General features: G+C 48.0%; 1 protein-coding gene across 3 annotated transcripts in view; it reads right to left on the bottom strand.

Moving 5' to 3' along the window:
• BZW2 (basic leucine zipper and W2 domains 2) overlaps window positions 1-24,117 on the bottom strand; it is a 74,668-nt gene extending 50,551 nt beyond the window's left edge. Inside the window, exons 1-2 of one of the 3 annotated variants that reach the window (XM_072650828.1) lie at window positions 23,644-23,825; window positions 15,365-15,533 (exon numbers count right to left, since the gene is read on the bottom strand). Coding sequence is in view for 1 of the 3 variants with exons in the window: in XM_072650826.1 (XP_072506927.1) it covers window positions 23,970-24,013 (44 nt within the window). In the remaining 2 variants the exon portion in view is untranslated. Of the gene's footprint in view, window positions 1-15,364; window positions 15,534-23,643; window positions 23,920-23,969 lie in introns of those variants that run through there. The other 2 variants (XM_072650826.1, XM_072650827.1) reach the window with 2 other exon arrangements.
• Window positions 24,118-24,137: the final 20 nt, after the last annotated feature.

Below are 24,137 nucleotides of genomic sequence, written 5' to 3'. Positions count from 1 at the left end.
ATCACATCCGATTCACCACAAACAGCCATCACATTGGATCTGTGCTCTTGTTACATTTCTACATATTCTAGGCATGGAACTTTTCTGTCTCCAAGAGAAAAAAAAGCAATGATGATGCTGAAAACACATTTATCTGAAGCCATATGTATGTATGTGTGTGTGTGTGTGTGTGTGTGTGTGTGTGTGTGTCCCCTTTTCCCCAAATACACACTATCTTTATCATTAAACATCCTTGATGTTGTTGTGGGCGTTCACATCATTATTGTCTCCCAGCACATAGCAGAGCGCTTGGAACACTGTAGATGCTGAATCAATGCTCGCGATGGCCACCACTGTTGTCATAATTCACATTTCAGTAGCACTCTCCGATTTACAATACACTTTCCTCACAAGAAATGAGAGGCAGATAGAATGAGTCATGTTGCCTCCTTATGTCAGATGAAGGAACTGAGGCCCATAACATGACCTGCCTCTGGACATACCATTGGTAGGTAGCCTGAACCCAGGACTCAGTGTTCATGCTGGACTCTAAGCTCTGGAGGACAAGGACTTCCTTTTTAGTCTGTTTTCACAACATTAGCACAGTGTCTAGCACAAAAAGGGTCCATAATGCTTGGGGAATGGATGGATGAATGGATGAATGGATGAATGGATGGATGGATGGATGGATGGATGGATGGATGGATGGATGGGTAGATGGGTGGGTGCATGGGTGGATGGATGGATGTTAATTCTACCCCACAAGGTCCTGCTGCATTTCATCTTCATCCACACAGTGGATCAGAACATTAACCAGATTGATTTTCAATCCATGTTAATGAGATTTTTTTTCTCAATGATATTTAGTGCATTTCCCTAATGAACAATTTCCCCACAATGCCGAGGGCTTTGATTGAATTTTTTTCCTCTGCCAAGTGCTGCTTTCTGCTCACTCTTTTTGGCCTTCAATGGCCATCGCTCTTTTAACTGTTCTTTCTCTTTTCCCCTTTTACAAACAGAACAAAACAAAGAAAAGGAAGGCTACTGGTTTGTGGAAGAATATTGGCTACTTGCTTCCCGCACTTATATAATTGATAAGCGAAGCAGTAGGAAAGTATCAACATTGGGGCTTTCTAATGGACTCTGCCTGGGAGATAATCCTTCCCTAATTCCAGATTAGACTGGAAATAGAAATTACACGCTGAGCTCCACTGGCAGATACAATATGAACAGGCACATAGTGGTTGAATGACTCAGACAGTTCCATCTGCAGAGCCCTGGAAATAAGGGTGGACATTCAGCGCCCTCTGCTCCATTCAGCGTCCTCTGCTCCTTTGTTGGCGTCCTCTGTGGTTCTATAATAAACACTTCACTTGAAGAGGGAGGTGCTGCAGATATCAGTGATAAACTCAATGAGGCCACCTCCCACATGGATGCCCATGATCCCTCTGGGGTCAGCGCCTGCTCCCTGGGGCTGGGCTGGCTGTAGTGTTCACATTTGGGGCTCCCCAGTCGAGCAAGCTTTGCCCCAGCAGTCTCTGTCCCTTGGGGGGGGGTAGGAAACAAAGGGGTCTCACTGCTGAAGGACTGTTTGTCAAGTACTTAACACAGGGCAAGGCAGCTCTTTCAGCAATTATTTTGAGAGGGCTCGGAATGAAAATCCCTGGAAGCTGCCAGATTCATTAAACACAACATGCCCCTCCTCATGGAGCGTGGATGCCAAAAACACTCTGCTGGGAACACAGGGCAGTTGTATGGTAAAAAGAGCCCTGAATTTGGAGTCAGAGGCCTTGAGTTCTATTCCAGGCTCAAGTCACTCACTTTGTGACCTTGGGGAATTCATTTCACTTTCCTGAATCTCCCTTTCCTGAGCTACGAAATGAGGGGCGTGGACAAGATGGCCTCCAAGGTCTCTCCCAGCTGTCAATCCTTCAGTCCTAGAAGGTTTAAACAACCTACACCCTCCTCTGGATACTTCTGTGCCCATCACTGCTCGTGCCTGCTACTCACTCAAACATTTACCTTTGAAATACAGGCACTGAGCTGGTTTTTCCCCACTGCCCACCTGTCTGATCTTCTAAGGAGGTTTATTATTTTGGCATGAAATATTTATGGGGTGAAGGAGGGGGGGGTAGAAGAAGGAGGAAAAGGAGGAAGAAGAATAGCTGGCATGCATGTGTGGAGGTCCACAGCCACATACAGCAATAAGTCCCCCAGACTGACCAGCTGAGAAGAGCTGACAGCCTGGAGGGCTGGTGCCACCACCCGAGAGTTATTAATTGGCACGTAAGCCGTGTCTTCTATATTTAGCACTCTCTGGACGCCCCATAATCTCCTTCAGCAGTGAAGGCCAGGCTTTATAAGGTGCTCAGCAGAAACCTGGCCTGTGAGGCGCAAAGGCACTTTGAGCCCATGCATGCTGGCCTGATGCTGGGAGGAGTCCAACGACCGGAGGGCTCCAGGCCCTGATTCTGGCTGAAAGATGATAATCACACACATGTTCATATAGACTATGAGGACATTAAATTAAGAAGCAGATAACAAACTAAAAATACACAAGCTAAAAAAATCAAAAACTTAATGACATTCAGAGCAAAATCCTCATCAATCTAAAAAAATGTCTGAGACCCTATTCTGTGCGTCAATGATGGTGGAGCCTTCATTCAGAATATAAAGAGTCCCATACTGGGAGGGGCCCTCAGACATCACCAAAGCCGAGCTCCAGAGTGACCGAGAGAACAAGGGAAGGTCAGTGGGGAGCCGCCCAAATTGCTGCACAGGGGCTGGGTCATGTGGCCCAGGGTGAGCGACCCCTCCTCCCTGTGCCTCCCTTCTCCAGTCTGTGAAACAGCCTTCCCTCTCTAGGTACCATCTACAACAGAAGAGGAGACCTATGTGCTCACATTCCGCTGCACAACCTTGGGTGACTCACTTTCTATCTTGTCTTCATTTTCTTCACCAAGCAGTAAAATGAGTTAATGGCATTTGATGACTAAGGCCCAGGCTAGCCAAAGTCTTCACAGAAACATTAACCCACAAGAAATGGACCAGAAGCCCTGAGTTAATGTCTCCATGTGGGCTCTCAAGAGCTGTCCCAGCAGGCAAGAGCTGTGGGATCCAGCACCAGGGTTGAAAGGCTCCTAATGCAGGGCCAGTAACAGAGTGTGTCTAAGCCCAGATGAACTTGGTCCCGGATGCCGGCCCCCTTGGGAGGATCTTTGGTCTCAGTAACTCAGGAAACAAATGCCAAGTGGCCCAGGCCTCCTTCTGCTCCTTCAGTTATGGTTCAGAAGGGGTTAAACATCTCATGGTTTCATAACTATACATAAATGTGAACTGCTGGTACTCTAAGGAAATGAACTGTCCATCAGAGCAGTGTGGCATACTGGATTTAGGGCTTGGAGTCACCAAGTTCTGAGTTCAAAACCTGTCTGTGATGCTTGCTAGCTGTGGGACCTTGGGAAAGTCACTTTCTTCTGTCTCAGTTTCCTCATATGTAAAATGAAAATGATAATTACGAGACTGGTCAAAGGCCTTTGTAAACCTTATGTCACATCAGTTTGGGCCCTTTTGCTGTAAAGGTAATGAGAGGATAGAAAGATGTGAATTACTGATCAATGGGAAGATGGCTGGCAAGCTTCTCCTTGGAGAGACCCACTGAGGAGTTGGTGGAGTTGGTTTCCCCATAACTCTGAGAAGCAACAGTAAACATCACTTCAAGGGGCTTCTTGGGTATCTCCCAACATGCTTGTGGGAGCATTTGTAAACAGAGTCCCATACCAGTGACTCCAGCTTACATATGGACATCTGTTGTAGCAGAGGACAGGAGAAATTCTATAAAGAACTGTGTTAAGACTCTCCAAGTTAAAACAGAGCCATTAGTACCCATGGATTTTAATGCACTGGTGAGCATAGGGAGAGACAGCAAAAGTCCAGAAAAATCTGGCTCAGGCTCGAGAAACCAAAGTGGCCAAGAGCTTGTGGACCTTCCAACATCCTCATGTATTACATGAAAAATGACTACTGTCTTCACCAAGGGAGTTAGGAGATGCTAGCCAGGGAGGATAAAAAATATGGCAACCAGGAAACGCCTAAATCCAGAGAGATGGGAAACAATTCTCAACAGTGTGGGAGGTGATTCAGGATCGGGTGGCTCAGTAGTCAGATCTTTCACTTGTTAGAGCCATGACCCAAACCAAGAAGCAGGATTCTTGGGGACTCCTTCCACATTCCCCCTCCTTCCAATCCTCCTTCCTGATGGCAGCTAATAGCTTGCTCTTTCTCTGATTCTCCCTGTTTTATATCTTGCTTGAGGCTAATACTGAAGAATGTTCGTTTATTAAAACTAAGCCTTTCTGAGATTCTCTGTGACTGCCAGATGGAGTAGAATAATTTAAAATACAGTCTATCATTTAGAAATCCCACACCTCAATGGTCAAGAGACCAAGGAAAAAGTGAGCTCAAAAAATCCAATGCCAGGCTCAAATGACCTGGATTCAGATCCCAGCTCAGGTATTGCTTATTTCTGTGACTCTGGGAAAATCCCTAAGCTTTCCTGGGGCTCAGTTTCCTCATCTGTGAAATGAGAAAGTTGGACAGAATCAGGGGTGGGGAACCTGCGGCCTCAAGATCATATGTGACCTGCATAGAATTTCACAGAACAAAAACTTCATGGAACAAATCCTGGGGATTTGTTCCGTGAAGTTCGGATTCAGTTAAAGGGCCTCATTTGAGGACCTAAAAGGCCACAGGTGGTTCCCCACCCATCATGTTGTCTTCCTCATTAGATTTGAACTCCAAGAGATCAGAGCTGGTTTCAGTTCTTTTTGCAGTTATTTGGGGAAGTGAGGAGGTTGGCCTTTCTTTGCCTCCTGAGCACACAGTAGGTGCTTATAAACATAAGGCTCAGTATCTTCTCCCTGCCTGGGCTTATGTGAACCTCATGCCAGACTCTGGGACTCATTGTAGCCTAAAGCATGAGAGGTCCAGCTTGCCTGACCTTGGTGTTCCAGTGGCTGAGGACCTGGCCTCAGGTAACCTGCCAATGGCTGCCCAGCGTGCCTCGTTACCTGCCTGCCTGTAATTGGAACCTCTCCTTTTCCTGGTTGCCTTTGGTTTCTGTATCATTGGATCCTGCCAGCATTTTGTGCTGTAAGCGACCTCGGAGGCCCATGAGTACACCCCCTTCATTTTCAAGATGAAGAAAGTGAGAAGCAGCAAGACCCAGTGATGGAATGCTCAGCATCACATAAGCAGGATTTGAATCCAGCTCCCCTAACTCCAAATCTGGGGCTCCTTGCCACTGTATCTGCTTCTTCTCTGGTCTAGATCAGAACTTGATGAATAGTCTGCTTCTGGACTCTGCCCTTTCTCCTACTGGAGTATTCTCTCAGTTTCAGATCCATCTTCTGGACTTTCATTTCTGTGTGAATGTCCCTGATGCATGAAATCTTAGCTGCGCTCCCTCAGACTTGAAGGTTGAGATCACATCTTGAATTAGAGCTCACAGGCCATTAGGGTTAGAAGAATCCTAAGAAATCCCCTCCCTCACCTCCAATTTTCCAGATAAGGAAATTGAGGCCCAGACAGGGGCAGTAACTTCTCTGAGATCATGCAGCCAGATTATAGAGAGTTGGAATTTGGAATCTAGAGCCTTTCCCCTGGTCTGGGGAGCCACTGGAACTTTCCTCCTGGAGAGATGCATTGCAAGATCCATCCTCAGAAATCCAGCCCTTAACTTTGCTTTACATTCAAAGAAATTTAAGGCTCCTCCCGGTTTTGAGCAATCCAGATGTGCAAGTCACCCTGACTGCAGATGTGACCTGCACAAACACACAAACAAAGCCATTTATATCTCACTATATCTTTGAAAGGACGCCAGCTCCTTCTCCTTCTCCCCTGGCTCTGCTCTCACCTCCAAAAGTCATGACAATCCCCTGAAGCAGAAGCAACATAGTGTTGTAAATGGAGGAGGACCATAGTCCAAATCTCATCCCTGCCAATGACTCACTCTTGTACTAATAGCCCTACTGTGCAGCATGATGCTTGGCACATAGTAGGCACTTAAAAACTGCCAGCTTTGTGAACCTGTGTAAGTGACAGTCTCTAGATACCTCAATCCATCCCTTAGACTAATTATAATAAGGATAACAGTAACCAATGTTGAACAGCCCGGGGCGCCAGAGTGCACAGAGCACCAGGTCTGCAGTCAGGAAGACTCATATTCCTGAGTTCAAATCTGACCTCAGACACTTCCTAGCTGTGTGACCCTGAGCCAGTCACTTCACCCTGTTTGCCTCAGTTTCTTTATCTGTAAAATGAACTGGAGAAGAAAATAGCAAACCCTTCCAGTATCTCTTCCATGAAGAGTCAGACACAACTGGAACAACTGTCACTGACTTGAAAGAGAACCTGAAGCTTTCCACAGCGTTTTCCATAGCATCCTCGAGTCTCACTCACAGCCACCCTGGGAAATAAGCGCTATCACCAGCATTTATCAGATGAGGAAGTTGAGACTCAGAGAAGATAACTGGTCTAGCCAGAGGCACAGAGTTAGAAAGTATCTAAGGAAGTCCTCGAACCCATGTCTCCCCAGTCCAGACCTTATGTCACTCCCTCTCATATTACAGAACCACTGGGTCCTAGACTTAGAATTGGAAGGACCTTTGAGACCATCAAAGCCAGTACTTTTATTTTAAGGATGAGGGAACTGAGGTCCAGGAGAGGACATGTCTTGCCCAGGGTGACATGGCTGTAAAGTTATTTAGATGAGTCTGGAATCCAAGTTAAGTGTCCCAGTCACAATACAACATTGCATTTTGAGTTATGGGATGGATTCTCCATACTGGAAGTACCTTCCCCTGAGGAAATCCCAGCTCTTTCACTCATCTACTTATCTCTTCAACCAAACCTGGCAATTTTCTAGATAAGCAACTTGGAATGATGCCAATCACATAATTCTGCTACAGCAGGATGTAAACCTGAAAATGGGCACAACCCTGGGCCAAGTAAGAAAAAGTTTCAGAATATAAACTCAATTTTTGCCATTCTCAAGATCAATAAGGTAGTTTAATTAATTTCTCACTTTTCAAGTCTTTGGTATCCAGACATTTTAAAAAGGTGCAGCTGTTTAAAATGCTTCCTATATTTCTTTTATTATCCATCATTTGGATAGCGATGGTCCTGACTTAGGAAGACTGTGCTCAGGGTGACAGAACTTACTTTCAGGGTGTTAGGAAGGCTGAAACAGTTTAGGTTGCTTTCCCACTTCAACCGAGCACTCTGCTGCCCTGGGGTGAACCTGCACCAGGCATGAGAATGAATCTTTTATCACGATAGTAGCTCGGGACTTTCCACTTGGGACAAGCAATAAGATTTCTGGATTATGAAAACATTTCCCTAAATGCAAAAAGCCTCTCCTCCTACACTCACATAAAGCTATAAGTAACCAAAGGAAGGCTGGGCTGCTTGAGAGCGATCACTGGGTAAGCAAGGCCATGTCCCTGGACTGTCCTGAGGAAAGGTCTCCCCTGGCCGGTCACTTCTGTGCAGAAGCTCGTGATCCCCAGGCCCTGCAGTGGATGCTACCCTTACGTGCTCAGTCACTCTGCTTGAGGCTGAAGCCCTCCTATGAAGGGGACGTATACCTTCCGGTAACATTTGAGCCACTTGGGGACGTCAGTAGGAAGTTTTCCCCCATGAGCCTGAATGTGTCACCTTTCCTCTTCCAGGTCACTTTCCAACTTTGCTCTTTGGGGACAAACAAAAAAGCAGAATGTCTCTGAACAATGTTCTATGTGGAAGGCACCAAGCCCACTGTGTCATAGAAGGCCAGGAGCCTCCAATTTCTGCGAGGAAACCCTGTATCCGATCATCAGTTTCCCTGGCTCCCTCCTAGCCTCGGCTAAACTCCCACCTTCTGCAAGCCTTCCTTCATCCTCCTTAAGCTTAATGCCTTTGCTCTGACAGCACCTTCTTGTTTGTCCATATTCATCTGCATGTTACTCCCCCACCCCCAACCCCAATCAGATTATGGCCTTCTTGAGCACTGGTGCTGCTTCTGTGTTCACTGGGCATCCCTTTGCTGAGCACAGGACCCAGTTTAATAATGGCTTGCTGACTATCCATCACCCAAGGGCTGACCTGGCTAAGTTCAGAGTCACATTACCAGAAGATTGTAAGGTCGTGAATTGGGGGCAACTCATCAACATGGTCCATAAAGGCCCAGAGGGGTTATCTACATTGGTGTAGGCAGTGCCTCCTAAGAAAACCACAGACCTTTCTGCTTACAGACAAGACAGGGTAAGTAGATGTGCACCAGGATGTCAAAGAGCAAGAATGTTCTTTTACTGAGTCCTAGTTAGAATTTGAGGCACGGTGATATAGTAGAGAGAGTGGAAGGCTGAGCCAAGTATGCCTGGGTTTAAATCTGCCTCTGTCACGCACCAGTCGTGTGACCCTGGGCCAGTCATTTACCCCCGAGGGCCTTCATGCCTTCACCTATAAAGCAAGATACTGGGCCTCTACTTCTAGATCTATGAGCCTAGAGTCCCTGTGAGAAATAAAACTGAGACATAGTCACAGGGGTCGGGGAGAAATCGACCCACTGAAAACATACCATCTTCTCTAGGCCACGGAATATACCATCCTTTGGCAAGCCAGGATACCTGGAAAACATTCAAGGCAGAAGCCCTCCTACACACACACACACACACACACACACACACATACACACATTCCCCCACATATATGTAGACACACACAAATACATGCACACTCATATATATACACACATACACACACACATACACATACACACATTTTCCTTGGCAGTGAGCACCCAGACTATCCAAGATCAAGGGTAATGAGCATGGTCCCTGCACCAGAGCTGGCAGGGCTGGGCAGGAGCAACCCTGGTCCTACTTTCTCCCTCCAAGTTAGCCCATCTTCCTGACCTTGTATAAATCTTCTTCTTGCTCGCTCCCTGCCTGGCCTTACAAAAAGCTCTCCCGTCCCCACTGCTCACAAGAACCCTCGTTCACAGTTGTCTTGACTACAAACATAATTGACTGAATGCAGATAAGAGGCCCCCAGCGTGGCTTCTTTCTTCAAAAGCAGGTTAGCCACTTGTACAAAGGGTTACCACCTTTTATTGAGCACCTACTATAGGAAAAATATTGGGTTAGAAGGACACATGTGGAGCCTGGGTTCAAATCGTGGCTCAGTGGCTTACTAGTGTGAGAGCAGGAAAATCATTTCCCTTCTGCTTCCTAGCTTGTACTACAAAGGGGGTCACCTCAGAGACCATCTAAGCCATTCTCCAGATGAAGTTTCTGCTTGGGAAGACTAAGGGATATGTCTAAATAAATGGAGGAAATCTGTCTCTAACCCCAGATCTTGGGTCCTCTTCACTGAATATTGATAATAACAGTAATATAATATAATATCAGCTAGCTTTTATGTCACTCTCTAAGGTTTGCAAGGCATTTGACAAATATTTCATTTTGTCTTCACAACAACTCAGAAGAATGAGGGCTATCATCATCCCCATTTTACGTTGAGGAAACGGACAGAACCGAAGTGACTCGCCAAGGGTCACAAAGCCAGTAAGTAACTCAAACTGGATTTGAACTCCAGCCTTCCTGACTACCTGTGATGTTCTTTCCACACAAACAGCTCCCCATGTCAACGTGATCACTGGTCTGGATCAAAAAAATAAATAAACAGAAAATAGAAAGAGCGGGTCCACACATTTGAAAACCAGTAGCAGACAGCTGTGTGGAGCCTTATTCAGCCTCTGCAAGGCTCTCCGATTTGCTTGCAGTTACCCCTCTGAGCCCCTTTGGGCTTCTCATCTGAAATGTCCTTCTGCATATTGGCAACTTCCTCTTACAGCCTACATTCTGTGGCAGGAAGGCTGGTCAGCCTTTATTTTCCTCCTAATTATCCTTCTGGAGTTTCCACTTGGACCTCATGCCCCTGTCTGGGCACCCTGACACAGCCTTCCCCCCACTTCCCAGCTCCCTTTTGTGCATGGTCTTCTTCCATTAGATTGTAGTGGGCACCTCCAGGGCATGGATTGGATTTCTTTTTTTACTCATACTTGTATTCCCAAAGCTCAGCATGGTGCCTGGAACACAGTAAACACTTCATAAATACGTATTGCCTAGTGTTGACTTGAGGGCCCGAAGAAGTTAGGGACATCTGCAAGGCCCCTTCCGTGGGCAATCTCATGGGATCCCCGAGGCACCCCTGGGACGGCTGACCCTCTCTCTCCTCATTTTACAGATTAGGAGAGACGCTGACTGTTGCGAGACTCAGCAAAGTCCTCTAGAAGGAAGTGTTTCAGCTGAGTCTTGGAGGAGCTGGGGCTGCCAAGAGGAGGCTGGTGAGGAGGGCAAGCTACCAGCACTGGGGAACAGCCCATGCACAGGTATGAAAATGGGCAACAGGAGGCAGGCTCTTTTGTGACTGGAACAAAGACTCTGTATGTGCATGCGTGTATGTGCGCACACATCTGTGTACATGTGCGTATGTGCACGTGTGCATGTATGTGTATGTTGGGGGGGAACATGCACTCAGCCCACACCCAAGAACTTAAATGACATATTGAAATAGAAGCTTCTTACTTGTCTCCAGACCCTCCAAAAACATTTTCCAGATTACTCTCAAGTACACATGCCTGTACTTTTTCTGAATTCCCAGGACTCCCAACCCTCCTGCACATGATGTAATGGGGACTGAATTGGAGGTTACCCTTTGGGAGCTCAGGTGGAAAGGTTCCAGAGAGACCATCCCCCAAGAGCAGGTGCTGAGTCAGCCGGCCCCTTCTGAGAAGCTCAGCTCTCCTCTTTTGGCCAGGTCCCTCGGGTCCAGCTCTAGACAACCTCTAGAGCCTTCCTTAGGGCACCTGTGACAAGGATCAAGGATTTCTGTTCCTCATAGACAGCTGCTCTTGGGGGAAAGACAGAGAGGGAGTCTAAACAAGAGACAGAAAACCTGCCCAGCCTTCACATGTCAAGATGAGTCCTCAGAGTTCTTGGATAAATGGTTTATAAAGCAATTGGGCCTAATGCTTCAGTGAAATCCACTGTGTGTCAGGAACTGTGCTAAGTCCTGGGATTACACAGACAAAGGCGAAACAAACAGCCCTGCCAGGAAGGGGCTTCCATTCCACCAAAAGAAATGATGTGTACGTTGTGAGTACGTACAAATACATACACAGCATCAAGACACACATGGGGAGGAGGCACCGATAACCTGAGGGAAAGACTTTTTGTAGGAGGCAGCCATTAGGCCAAGTTGAGTGATGTCACTACTGAAGGCATCACGATGTGATCTTGGCTGCCTGAGACATGGATAAAGAAGGTGTCAGATCATAACTGGGAACATCATGAAATGGCTTTTTCTGAGGGAGTGTGGGGGGGCGAGGGAGACAAAGGGAGAGAGAGAGAGAGGGAGGGAGGGAGGGAATTCATCACTTGGGTTTGAATTTTAAGTCAATGCAAGTTGTAGGCAAGGATCTTGATTGATAAGGGTCTCACTCAGCACCCAAGACCCACCAAGGGGATGCAAGGATAGATCCGGAGAAATTACATCAGGGTTACTTACTTATTCACCCTCACTCAACCAACGTAATGTCAACCACATCCGCAGTCAGAAACCATGGAGAGAGAAGGGTCAATGGATGTTTGCTTTCTGTCCAGTGCTTATAGCCATGCAGACCCAATGAGTGACCCTCATCAAAGCATTCAGCAAACCTTGAAGTGCTATACAAACCTCAATTGGTAGTGGCAGTGGCGGTGATGCTGCAGCCTTGGCTGCCATGCCCTGTACCCTCCCAGCTCCTATATCTAATACCCTTTGGTACTTTGAAAGACCCAACTCACTTAAAGTGGTTTCCTCAAAGCCAACACCCTTGTTCCAGTCTTTGTTCTTCAAATCCCAGAGCCCCTCCTTGGGACCCATAAGACTTCATTGTTGTATACCTGTGAAACCTGGACAGTCTCCTAGTCCAATGCCAGGAAACTGAATTGCTTCCGTCTGAGTTGTCTTAGGAAGATTCTGAAGTTCACCTCTCAAGATAAGGTAGTGGACACTGAAGTCCTTTCTTGAACTAACCTGTCAAGCACTCAAACTCTATTGCAGACAGCACAACTCTGATGGGTTGGCCATGTTGTCTGAATGCTAAACATATGTCTGCCTAAAAGACTATTTTATGGAGAACTCACACAAGGCAGGTGCTTACATGGAGGTCGGAAGAAGCAACACAAGGGCACTCTCAAGGTCTCTCTGAAGAACTTTGGAATCAATTGCATGAGATGGGAGACCCTGGCACGCGACTGCTCAGCATGGCTTGCCCACATCAAAGAAAGAGCTGTGCTCTATAAGCAAAGCAGAATTGCAGTAGATCAAAAGAAACCCGAGATGTGCACATTTAGAGCCAGTTCCACTCCCAATGTTCATGTGGACTCTTTGTGCCCAACCTGTGGCAGAGCCTTCCAAGCTCGTGGTGGGCTGATCGCCACGGTCAGACATGCTGTGACTTGACTCGAGCACAGTGATGTCATTTTGGTCTCTTCAAAAATGAAGGACAATAATGAACTAAGCAAGCATTTCTGAGCAAGCAGAATTCACCTCTTTCACCCCTCCTTATGGCCCAGAAACCAGGGCACCTGGGCTCCCAATGACTAGCCTGGTTGTTTCTTTCTCTAATTACCCCCATTCCCCACTCCCTCTCTTTACATCATCCCTATGGAGTGTATCATTCAGGGTTGTGTGAAAATAGCTTTGTAGCTGTGAAAATCAGACCATCAGAAGAGTAACTGCTTTAAGTACTAGCCATCAGTGATTCTTTGAGGAAACCTCCATCAGCTCCCCTAACCACTGTTAAGGATTAATAACCAGACTCCAAATTCTGGTGATTGCAGCAGTTTTGCTGGTGCCCTACATCCTCTCCTGGCCACACATTTACTCAGAGGATCGTGTCTACATCCACATAACTGCTGCCCCTATTTCACAGTGATTACTAAGTCACTGTGATTTCAGTTTAGAATAGAATCTCTCTAGACCCTCTGTTACTCTCCTACTTCTGTCAGTCCATCATTCCCTCCCTTCCTGCTCCCCCATATAGTCTCCCTCCAGGCCACCTCTCATTCCCATGCTGGTCTTAGAATGTATCCCAACACAGAGCAGAAGCTGGGGGCTCCATGGGAACCAGATCAAAAAGAGTTCCAAGAATCATCAGGGTCCAGAGAGACCAGACTATTCCCAGCCTGGAGGACCAGAGAGCCCAGGTTGTGAGGGCAGGACTGGCGTCATACTTGTCCTAGGGAATGGAAGGCATAGCTCAGCAGCAGCTTAAACTTTTCTCCTTGGGAGGTGAAATTAGGCAGGAAACAGCCAACTTCTACTGGATGTACACTAACACGGATGGATGAATGGATGGAAGGAAGGAAGGAAGGAAGGAAGGAAGGAAGGAAGGAAGGAAGGAAGGAAGGAAGGAAGGAAGGAAGGAAGGAAGGAAGGAAGGAATGAAGGAAGGAAGGAAGGAAGGAAAGAAGGAAAGAAGGAAGGAAAGAGGAGGGCATTTGGAAAGCTTTATAATCTATGACCATAAGAATAACTTCTCTGGAGTACTGATTATCTGAAAAGGCTACCTACAGTATTTTAAAATTAAGGCCAATTCTGTCCCAGAGGAATAATTGGGGACTATTTAACCTGCTGGGTACTTAGAATGAGCCTGGGGCTACCATCTGTTCCCTGTATTGTGCACAACATTCCCCAGTTCAGAAATGTTGAGCCACACAGGCTTTAGCTGAAGGCAGCCTGTGGCCAGAAAACCATTAACCTTCTCCATTTCAGGCCTGGCATAATGGAGAGGCAGATGACAAGAGACCAGGTTATTGGGTACAGCAGGGCAGAGTGCACATTCCTGTGGGGTTTTCTTCATTCCACTAAGCCCCCTAGGAAAGCTCCCAGCTTTCATTTTGGGAGCTTCTTGCACAAATCTCTCCTTTAAAGTGTCTTTTTTTTTTAACCACACCACTTTTCCCCAGGAGAACATCTGAAGGTAATTTGTTGTGCCCTATCCAGGCTTCCCCCAAGGAAAAATCCGAAGTTGGCTTCCACCTCAGTCTTCAATCCAAAGGGAGAGAGAGAGGGAAGACCTTCAGCTGCTGCTCAAGAATCTAAGCTCACAGTAGACTGGACCCAATATGAGAAAAAGAACCTAGACTCATACCAGGGGCCACAAATACACATCACAACTCCCTTTCTATCTTCAGGGGTTCATTCCTCTGCTCCCAGGGCCTTGAAAGTCCTCCAGAATTCCAATAAGATTTTTAGGGTTAAGACCCCTAAACAAGAACAAAGAACTGGCTTTATTAAAGAGGCAAGGATCCCTCCCTTGAGGCAAACACCAGCTCCCCTGGAAGTTAATACAATTTTCCACACAATTGGCCTCCCACTCCTCACCAAGACAGAAACATTCAGAGTCACTCTAGAGTAGAGCTTCACTTCCTAGCCTTTCACAGCCCGCAGAGCCATTTGTTCCTCAGCTTCCTGACTTTGTCCCCAATGGTGCTCTTTGGCTCCAACTCACCCCTGATCTAGGAACTCCTCTGGCCTTCATCTTGGCCTTTCTAGCACTGCTGTCTCTAATTCCAACAGCTTCCAGCTTGTAAAAGACAATACAGCCAAGATTCCCTGACATCCTTGATGACCTTGAGACCATAGGGTTGTACCCCAGAGTGTATAGATCCCTCTAGAGTACACCCTGCGGGCTTCTTTCAATAGAGCTGAGTCCCTATGTGTCTAAGGAGGCTTTCCCTGTCCAGCCTCTCCACGTTTATCCCCTACATAGGATCCCAGATTAGAACTGCCTAATCTGGGGGGAGGGGAATTTGTGGCCACAAGGCCACAGGTAAGCCACCCCTATTCTAATCTAACACCCCAGTATTAGAGATGAAAACCATTAAGTCCAGAAGAGGTTAAGTGATTTCCCCAAGTCTTTGTCTAGAGATTCGTTCTCCCTTCCTTAGGCCAAAATATAGTCCAGGTGTGTGAACTGATGAGAATAAATCTCAGTTGTGCACAAGATGTGAATGAGGCCTAGATGTCTCTCAAGGAGCCCGAGGAAGTCTGAGTGGATTGGCTGATTTTACAGGCTACAGCCTTCAAAAAAAAAAGCCAAAACAAAACAAAACCTTTAAACAAAACACCCAGACTCCTTGTGGGACTTAGCAGCTAGATCAGACATTTATTAATTGTGTGACCCTGGGTAAGTCTGCCTCACTTCCTTCAACTGCAAAATGGGATAATAATGGAGCCTGCCTCCCAGGGTTGTTATGAGGATCAAATGAGATATTTGTAAAGTGCCTATTACCTTCCTTCCTTCCTTTCTTCCTTGTGGGCTGGGAAAAGAGGCACTCAGGCTCAGCTTAGGTCTCTTCCCCCCCTTCCACTGGTCAGAGGAGGATATCTGAGATGGGAAGGGTCATCAGGCCATTGGCAGCCTAGCAGCCTCCACGGAACAGTTGATTTCAGTGTCTGGACTGGGAACGAAGAACAGATTGGATACAGTTTGAGAGTCTACACAAAGGGCCCAAGTGAAAAACCACATCGTCCCCAAGGGAGGAATTCTCTTGGGGATCCTGGCAGAAGGACCTCCAAGAGCGATGAGTCACCCCACAACCAGGTGGCCTTCGAGGTCCTCAGGGTCAGCCCTTTGACTAAATCCAATCCTTTTATGAAGGGGATTTGTTCTGTGAAATTTGATTCAGTCACAGAACTACACTTGAAAACCTAGAGGGTCACATGTGGTCTTGAGGCCACAGGTTCCCCACCCTGGCTCCATGACAAATTTTTTCTCCAACTGTACCCACATTCCCTTAAACTCTCTGTGCCCTTGTGGGACAGCACCACTAGCATCTGGACACCCCCCAATCCCTAGGGGCTAACCCCAGAGCCTTGAAAGGACAGGAGAGCCACACTCTGGACCCAAGTCATCAGTGCAAGTGAGTGCCAGGAGGACCCCATGGAGTCCTCACATGCTAACAATTCTCAGTACTATTGTTCAACAAGAGTTTATGTATCCTGACTGATTCCAAGGAAGGTAGGTTGGGATCTGGGTTTTTCTTATGGAAAAAAGAGATGATTTTTCAAGTAAAAAAGTTCCAAACATACTTTAGCATTTCCTTTCCTTTCAAGTGTCAGACTGGGGGCTTAAGTTCTTTTGATCCAAGATTAATATACGAAGAGAAAGATTAATATTACAAAAATACAAAAAGATTAATATACAAAATGCTTCTTAAGAGATAACAAAAATTAAACTGTTCAGGATTCAATTCAATTAACATTGAGTGGACACCAATATGTCTGTAGCATACATCAGGTGCTGAAGAGACAATAGCTAAGACTCAACCATTGCTCAAGGAGGAAACCGATGTTGGGGACTGGGTAGGGCATCTATACTAGGTGTGAGGAATAGGGAATGGTGTGAGCAAATGCATGAAAATGGGAAGAAAGGAAGCAAATCAAAGGGAGAGATGGAAGAGAGTCCAAGTAGGGTGAAAAAGAGACTAAAGAAAGGGGAACAGCATGAGAGAATGTTGGAAAGGTAGGTTGAAGATGGCTTCTGAAGGGTCATAGAGGCCAAACTGGGATTTGTACTTTATTTACCAGGCAATGGGTAGCCGTTATGATTCTAGAGGGATGCAACAGAGGAATTATTTAGGGATGAGGTGACCTGGAAGCTAGGTGGAGCAGTGTAGAAAACATTGGAACTGGAGTCAGGAAGATCTGAGCTCAAATCCAACTTCAGGTACTTCTTAGCTGTGTGATCCTGGGCAAATTGTTTACCCTTGTTTGCCTCAGTTTCCCCATCTGTAAAATGGGCTGGAGAAGGAATGGCAAACCCCTCTAGTATCTTTGTCAAAAAAAAAAAAAACAAACCCAAATGAGCTCCCAAAGAGTTGGATGCAAGTAAAATGACCGAACAACAACATTATTGTGGACGATGGATGGGGCAGAGAAGAGGCTGCAGGCACGAGGCGATTACACTAAAGAAGCAAAAAGAGGGGAGGGCCTGAACTGGAGCAGAAGGGAGAGACTCCGTGGGAGAGATCAGCTCCAGGGCGTGGAAAGAGCAGGACCGTCCACGATGACCTGAGTGACCCTGACCCTGTATGCCTGAGAAGATGGCTCATTAACAGACCACCTGGGGAGGTGACAGTTTGGAGGAGAAGCTGAAAACTGGGCCCCCGCAGACAAGCAGGACAGCCTTGGAGTTCAAGGGTGAAGTTTATTACATGCTATTTTGAAGAAGAGCTATATGGAATAGCGATTGGTGGCTTCATGTATAATCCTCTTTTTCTGTTCCTGGCAGATGGAAATGTTCATGTTTGTTGGTGTTTTGTCAAGTTCAGAATAACAAAGAAGAAAAAAGGAAACTGATTCCCTTGATTTCAGACTAGATCTCAAGCAATCTGAGTGGATGGAGAGAGCTGGAAATTGAAGCAGGGGTGAAGGGGGCCCCTAAATCCTGACAGAAAGACTCTGTCTCTAATTCTGAGGTCTTTCCTCTTTAGGAACATTCCCTAAACGTGATTCCTCTCCCTTTCCTCTGCCCTGGGTCTAACATTTGCCATCCATGAGGGGAACACATTGCCTTTTTGTAGTGTCCACATTCAAACCATTCAATGGGTCAGTTAGTCAACAGGCACTGGGTTAAGCTACAGATAAACCTTCATGCTCTGTCATCAAACAATCACCACGAGTTTATTATGTACCTACTACGTGCCCCAAACTGAGCTGAGCTAAGCAGTTCCTGCTCTTAAGAAGTGGGTCTGGGAGTCAGGGAGCCAGGTCGACCTTTACAGGGTTACTGCCAAAACCCCAAAGAGCCCCCTTTGTTCACACAGAGAGCAAACAATGACCACCACCACCACCACCACCACCACAACAACCATCACACAAAAGACTCAAAGAATCCATGAGCCTCTCTTGGCTTGTGAGGCCTTCCCAAAATGCTTTTCAGTGTTCAGAAACAGAGACAACAGGAACAAAGCCTGAGAAAAACACTCCCTGGAGGCCTCAGGGCCATCACCACCTGGATCCCTGATGCTCCTAGGAAAGGTTCCTTTGCAGTTCTCAGAGCTGTATTAAAAAACAAAATAAGGCAATCCTGTCTTCAAATCAGGCAGGAAAAGAAAGGCCAAATGAAAGAAGGGGCCAAAGCCAACCTTGGCTGATCTGCCACCCAATCCAGGCTATTTCCCCAGAGAAGGGCAATGCTTGAAAACTCAGAGAATTAAGCTAAGCCAATGGAAAACAGTGTCTTCCAAGAGGTCTTACCCTAAGATGACTTTTTTCAAATTAGATTACTACCCAGAAGGCCTCTCATGAAATATTTTGCATTTTTAAAAAATCCTCTCATTATGAAAATGTCTAAAGCAAAAGCTGGAGGGAGAAGTGCCCTGAAACAAAGAAGAACTCCAAAGAGGAGGAAGGCCTTGAGAAATGAATCTAAGTGCTTCTGCAGGAGAGCAGATGGTGTGTGAACGTTAATTATCTGGACTTTTGTTTGGCATGCTCCACGGTGAAGACACCAAACTTAGAACAGGCCAATGGCTCCCAGGTGGCCCTTGATTATGCCACAGCTACTTGGCATAGAGATGCATGACCTCAAAATGTAAGAATTGAATGGGGGAGAGAAAGCTTTTCACTTTGTCTACCCAGCATCGGAGGGAGGGTCTTGAAAATGAGGAAGATGGTAGCCTCATTTCAGCAGCATTTTAAGATTCCCTGGCACACGCCACCTCTATTAAGCTGCTTTCATCACTGTTCATTATTTTCTCAGCTTTACATAGGAAGAAACTGAGGTGACTTGCCTAAGGCTTATCCCCTAGCCAAGCTTCTTCAGAAGAACTGGAACCTGGGACTTCTTTAAAAGTAGGCACTCTGCCCCTAACATTGCATATACTCATATACTCATATACTCAAGTTCTACAAAGTAGGATTCGAATCCACAGAATCCTGAGCCCAAATCTAGCAATCTTTCCCCTAGAGTACCCTGCCTCACTCAGTGAATCATTCATTCAAGAAGCATTTTGTAAGCACCATTCATCTGACTGAGGAAAACCAGGGTGAAGTGGGCTCTTTCTGATTGTAGTGCTTTTCACAATTCTCACAGCTTTGCTGTAGAGAATAGTCTCCAATCAAAAAGCCAGGCACTGTGCTAGGCACAAGGGACACAAAGGTGAGGCCATCCCTGTCTTCAGAGAGGTCAGGGGAGTTACAGATCTGCTTGTACATATACCCACACAATATATGTACTTACACACATGTATATGTATACAATACACCATGTATACTATGTGCATGTACATGTGTGTACAGTCTACACATGTATGCACACATACTTGTATATGTCGTGTGCATAAATATGTGTGCAGTTTACACATACATATCCATGTGCAAGTGCATCTGTGCATACATGTACACACATATGTACACACATGCAAGACACATGTTTGTCCTTTGACAAAATTGATATCAGGTGATTTGGGGAGGGAGGGAAGGCATTAGCTGATGGGGGACCAGGAAAGCCTTCATGTACAAGACAGTGCTCAAGGGGACCTTGGAGAGAGGGAGGGAGAAGACAGGATAGTCAAGGCCAGGACAGACTGGCTGTGTAAATGACCCCAGCTGGCACAGCAGTAAAGGAGGCGGAACCGGGAGGAGCACTGACAAGGAAAGCGGCAACATTCGATCTTGAGGCTGAAAGCTAGGGTTAGGGACAGAGTTCAGGAGACCAGAGATTCTAGTCCTCAGCCCCTGGGCCAGACATTGAACTCTCAGGGCTCTGAAGCAGTTCTCTAAGACTGTCAAGGGCAGAGATGGTGCCAACCTGGGCTGGGAAGGGAAGTTCCCCACCAGGAACTCATTGAACCAATAAAATCATAAGTCCAGTTTACAAAAAAAAATACTAGTTGGGTAGGCTGGGCTCCCAGTTGGGAAGGGCTTTAAATGTCAGGTAAGGCATTTACATTTATCTGCTGGTAAGAGAGAGCCACTGTAGCTTCTTGAGGAGCGGGATGAGAGGACAGGATAGACCTGCTGACAGTTAAAAAAAATCACTTAGAATTTAACAAGTACTTCTTGGATTGGCTTGGATTGGGGGGGGGGGGGGGGGGGCAGGGTGCGTCCATTGTTGGCTTGTTTATAAATGGTTTCAAATTGACCCATAAAAGAAAAATGGTGCCAACTCACCTTGGTTTTTCTCCCTGCAGCATATACAAGGACAGACTATAACGCATATGCAAGTCACCCCCTGATGGGGCATACAAAGGCCAACAGAACAGATTCCACCCAAGGCCACCAGGACATCCTCTGTCACCACCATCCCCTCTCTCTGCAGAGCAACAACTCACACACTCCTGCTTCCTTACTCCAAGCCGCTCCTTCCTTCTCACCACCATGCCTGCCATCCCAGACTGCCCCATGCTCTCCCACCTCCCTCTGCCTCTTGGCATCCTCAGCTCCCTTCCAGCCTCAGTCTGAGGATTCCCTCCTACCAAGAGGCTTTTCCTGATCCCAGGGAAATTACACTGTACAGTTAGTACTGCCTTACATTTTTACAGGTTCTCTTCCTTCCCTCCTCCCTCCCCGCAAAAGCATAAGCTCCTTGAGGGCAGGGACTGCTCTGTTTTTCTCTCTATTTTTGTGCCCAGTTCAGGACACACAGTAAGAGTCATTAACTCTATGTATCAGTCACTGGGCTAAGTTCCATGATACAAAGAAGATCCAAGGGGCCCCTTCCTTGGAAGGGTTCCCAGTCTTATTGGGAAGACGACTTAGAAAGCGTTAAGCACAAACAAGTGACGCTGTATGTTAGGAATAGAGGCCAGCGCATTGAGGGGAAAACAAGAAATGCTTGTGAAATTGAACAGAGGAGGGCGTGCCTCTGAACACCATTCAAGCGATTCCACTATCTCAGAGAAAGCAAAGAAGCTTCTTTAGTTAGACATTCCCACTTAAGTCCTTAATAAAAACTTCCAGCCAATGAACTTAGGCCTAGGGAATGCCCAGAGATGCTGAGTAGCAAGCTGACCATCTCTCCATATTAAATATTTACACTTAAGCCCATTAATGGTCAACATTTCCTGGTCATTGCCACCATTCTTGGAGAGTTCGCTAAGACTCCAAATTGCAGACCGGTCCCAGTCAGCATGAGTGGAGGGCATTCCCAGCCCCAGGGAAATCCCTGTTCTCCAATCTCCAACCACAACGCACTGGCCTGGAGAAACTGAAGCTGGTCAGGCAAACCCCAGAGCTCCAGCTTAGGCGGGGAGGTGAGCTTCAGCCCTCGGAGGAGGTGTCAGTTAGCACTGAGGCATCCCAGTGAGGCTGCAGGGAAATGTTCAGCTGGAAGCTGGTAGCCCTATGACCTTGAATAAAGCCCTTTCCCTCCCTGGGCCTCAACTTCCTTGGCTATAAAAGGAAGGGGGTGGAGCTAAATGATCCCTAAGGCTCCTTCCAGCACAAATATTCCTGGCTTCACCTCCCCCTGGTGGGCAGAGCATGGTGCCCTGGAGGTGCCAACAGGCTACACGGAAAAGTAGAAGGCTTGTCCTCAAGGAATTTTCAACCTCACTGAGGCCAACAGGTGGAACTGGGTAATGTGTAGCCCAGATTTGGCTTGGTCTATGGAAATATTAGCAGGAGAGGACTCAATCCTGGCAACTCATGCAATAGAAAGGCACGGAATGGCACCCTGCATTAGCTACCTCTCCCTCTCCCCCCTACACCCTTCCCCAAGCACTTTATTGGGTTTCTGGATTCCTCGGGTTTGTGGGTCCTCGGGTGTGATGCACTGTTATAAATCCCAAGGACTGTCAGAGCCAGAGGACCTTCTGGCAGTGACTGTCACTGACAAAGTGACAAGTCCCTTAGATATCTGGAGAGCATCAGGGGGGAGGGAACGATTTTTCTGAAATGACTTAAGGTCTGGTAGTCCCCTCATTTTGTGTTCTTAGTCATATGGAAGGATTCTGGGATAAGCTTTAAGAAATGCTTGGACTCTAATCTCCCCCAGTCACAGGACAGAGGTAGAAGGGACTGAGGGGATGTGATCTACCCACGGTCCCACAGGCATTGTCAGAGGTGGGCTCTGAAGTCAAGTCCTTTGCTTTTATTTTTACATCCTTTATCTCATGGGATCTTTCCAGCTCCACCAGAGAAAGGTGACCTCATCTGCCCAGAGTAAAACTGACTCTGAAGGAGGTGAATGAGATTGTCAGTAACAAAGAAAAGCTCTTGATGCCTCCCAAGGTTTTAGGGGCAAATTCCCGAAGGGAGCCTGAACCCGTAAACCAGCCCCTACCCCACCCCTTTTGCATCGGAAGGAGGTTTGACATCCACCAACCTCCAAACGTCGTTGTTCAGGAGGAGACTTTGCCTGCTTTCTTGGGGAACCAGATGGGTCCCCAGAGAAGCATCCAAGTCTATCTGTGCAGAAACAAACAAACAGACCGACTGAAAGCTAACGTAGAAGGCAGCAGCTTCCCACGGCTGTGCATCACACCCCTGGTGGGAGAATTGAGGCTGCAATAAACAAGCTCTCCCAGACTCGCACCAGTAAACCACCACCTGCCTGTTCCCGCGCTCCAGGCTGCTGGGGCCTGGGCCCCGAGGGCTGAGACCCTGCACCTGTTCCCAATCAGCCCTGAGCTCACTGCCCGTGAGGCTCCGACCTCACATACAGGGAGGCCCAAAGAGGCTCGAAGCCCACAAACATGCTGGTAAGACGGTTACAGGAACCAGCTTGGAGCCCCTGGAGCTGCTCCGGTTTTAACTCAGGAGGAACTGAAGCCCCACGGCTATTAAATGGCCTCTGTTCCACACAGATAGCAAGTAACGAAGGAGGGACACGAACCCAGAGCCTCGGACTCCACGGGCAGTGCTGTCCCCAGGGTGCCTAGCTCCCTGAGCTGAGGGACTGGACAGTGTCTTTTCTGAAAACCTTCGCCTTGGAGATGCCCCGCGCAGAGCTCCCACAGAGTAGGCGCCTAATAAAGGCTCGAATGGACTCAGGTAGGTCAGTCAAGCGAGTTGCAAACTTTTCAAAGCAATGTCGATGGCGGTCAGAATTGGCGTTACTACTATTAAGGATGTAGCTGAACGAAGCCGGTGTCCCAGCGTGAGGCTGAGCTTGGGAACATTCAGGACGTGGACTCGGTGGATCCAAAACAACAAACGTTAATACAGCGCCCACCGTGCGCAGGGGGGTCACCAGAGACACAGGCAGCTACAGCCCCGACCCTCCCAGGGCTTACGGGGCAGTGCGAGTGGGGTGGGCAGGGGGAGACACGTCCTGCGGGGCGGCGCCGGGGCTCCCCTCCGCGCCTTCCTCTTGGAGCCCGCACCTCGAAGCAGGCTCCCGCGCTCGGGGCGGGCCCCTTTTCCCGCCTCCCCCGTCCCCCGCGGCGCCGAGGCCGCCAGTCCTCGCTCCCCTCGGCCGGGCCGCCGATGGCCAGGGACCGAGGAGGGCGAGGCGGCGTGCCCTGCGGCCGGCGCGGGCCACTAGCGGCCGCGGCTCCTCCTCCCGCTCCTCCTCTGTCCTCCCCTCCCCTCCCCTCCCCACAGCGGCGCGGCGGCCTTTACCTGTCCGGGCGGGGGCGGGCAGCGGGGCCGGAGGAGGCTGAGCTGGAGCCCGAGAGACGCTAGCGGCGGCGACGGTGGAAGCAGACAATGGAGCAGTGAAGGACGGACACATTGACAGCCGCGAGGTCCCGCCTCCACTTCGGCCCCGCCTCCTCCTCGGCTCCGCCCTCCCTCCAGGCCCCGCCTCCTCCTCGAGTCCGGGTCTTCTCCCCCCACCCCCACCCCACCCCGTCTTCGTCCCCGCCTTCTCCTCTATGCCCTTCTGGGTCTCTGGTCCCCGCCTTCCCTTCTCCCCCTCCCTTTCTTCGTCGGGCTGCACCATTTACCCAGAGGCGGGGGGAGACAAGTGCCGATGTTTGTTCGGAGCCATCTCGGGGTCTCGGGACTCTGGCGGAACCTCCGTGCAGGAGAAGCTAAGAGCCTTCACGGAGTGTTAAATGTTCGGAGCCCCTCCCTGGCCTCGACCAGCCGGGCAGCCTGGGGAGAACGATCCT

Source organism: Notamacropus eugenii, chromosome 3 (genome assembly GCF_028372415.1).
Source record: "Notamacropus eugenii isolate mMacEug1 chromosome 3, mMacEug1.pri_v2, whole genome shotgun sequence".
NCBI classification, from domain to species: Eukaryota; Metazoa; Chordata; class Mammalia; order Diprotodontia; family Macropodidae; genus Notamacropus; species Notamacropus eugenii.
The sequence above is the reverse complement of the archived record's forward strand: the minus strand, read 5'-3'. Positions and strand labels throughout refer to the sequence as shown.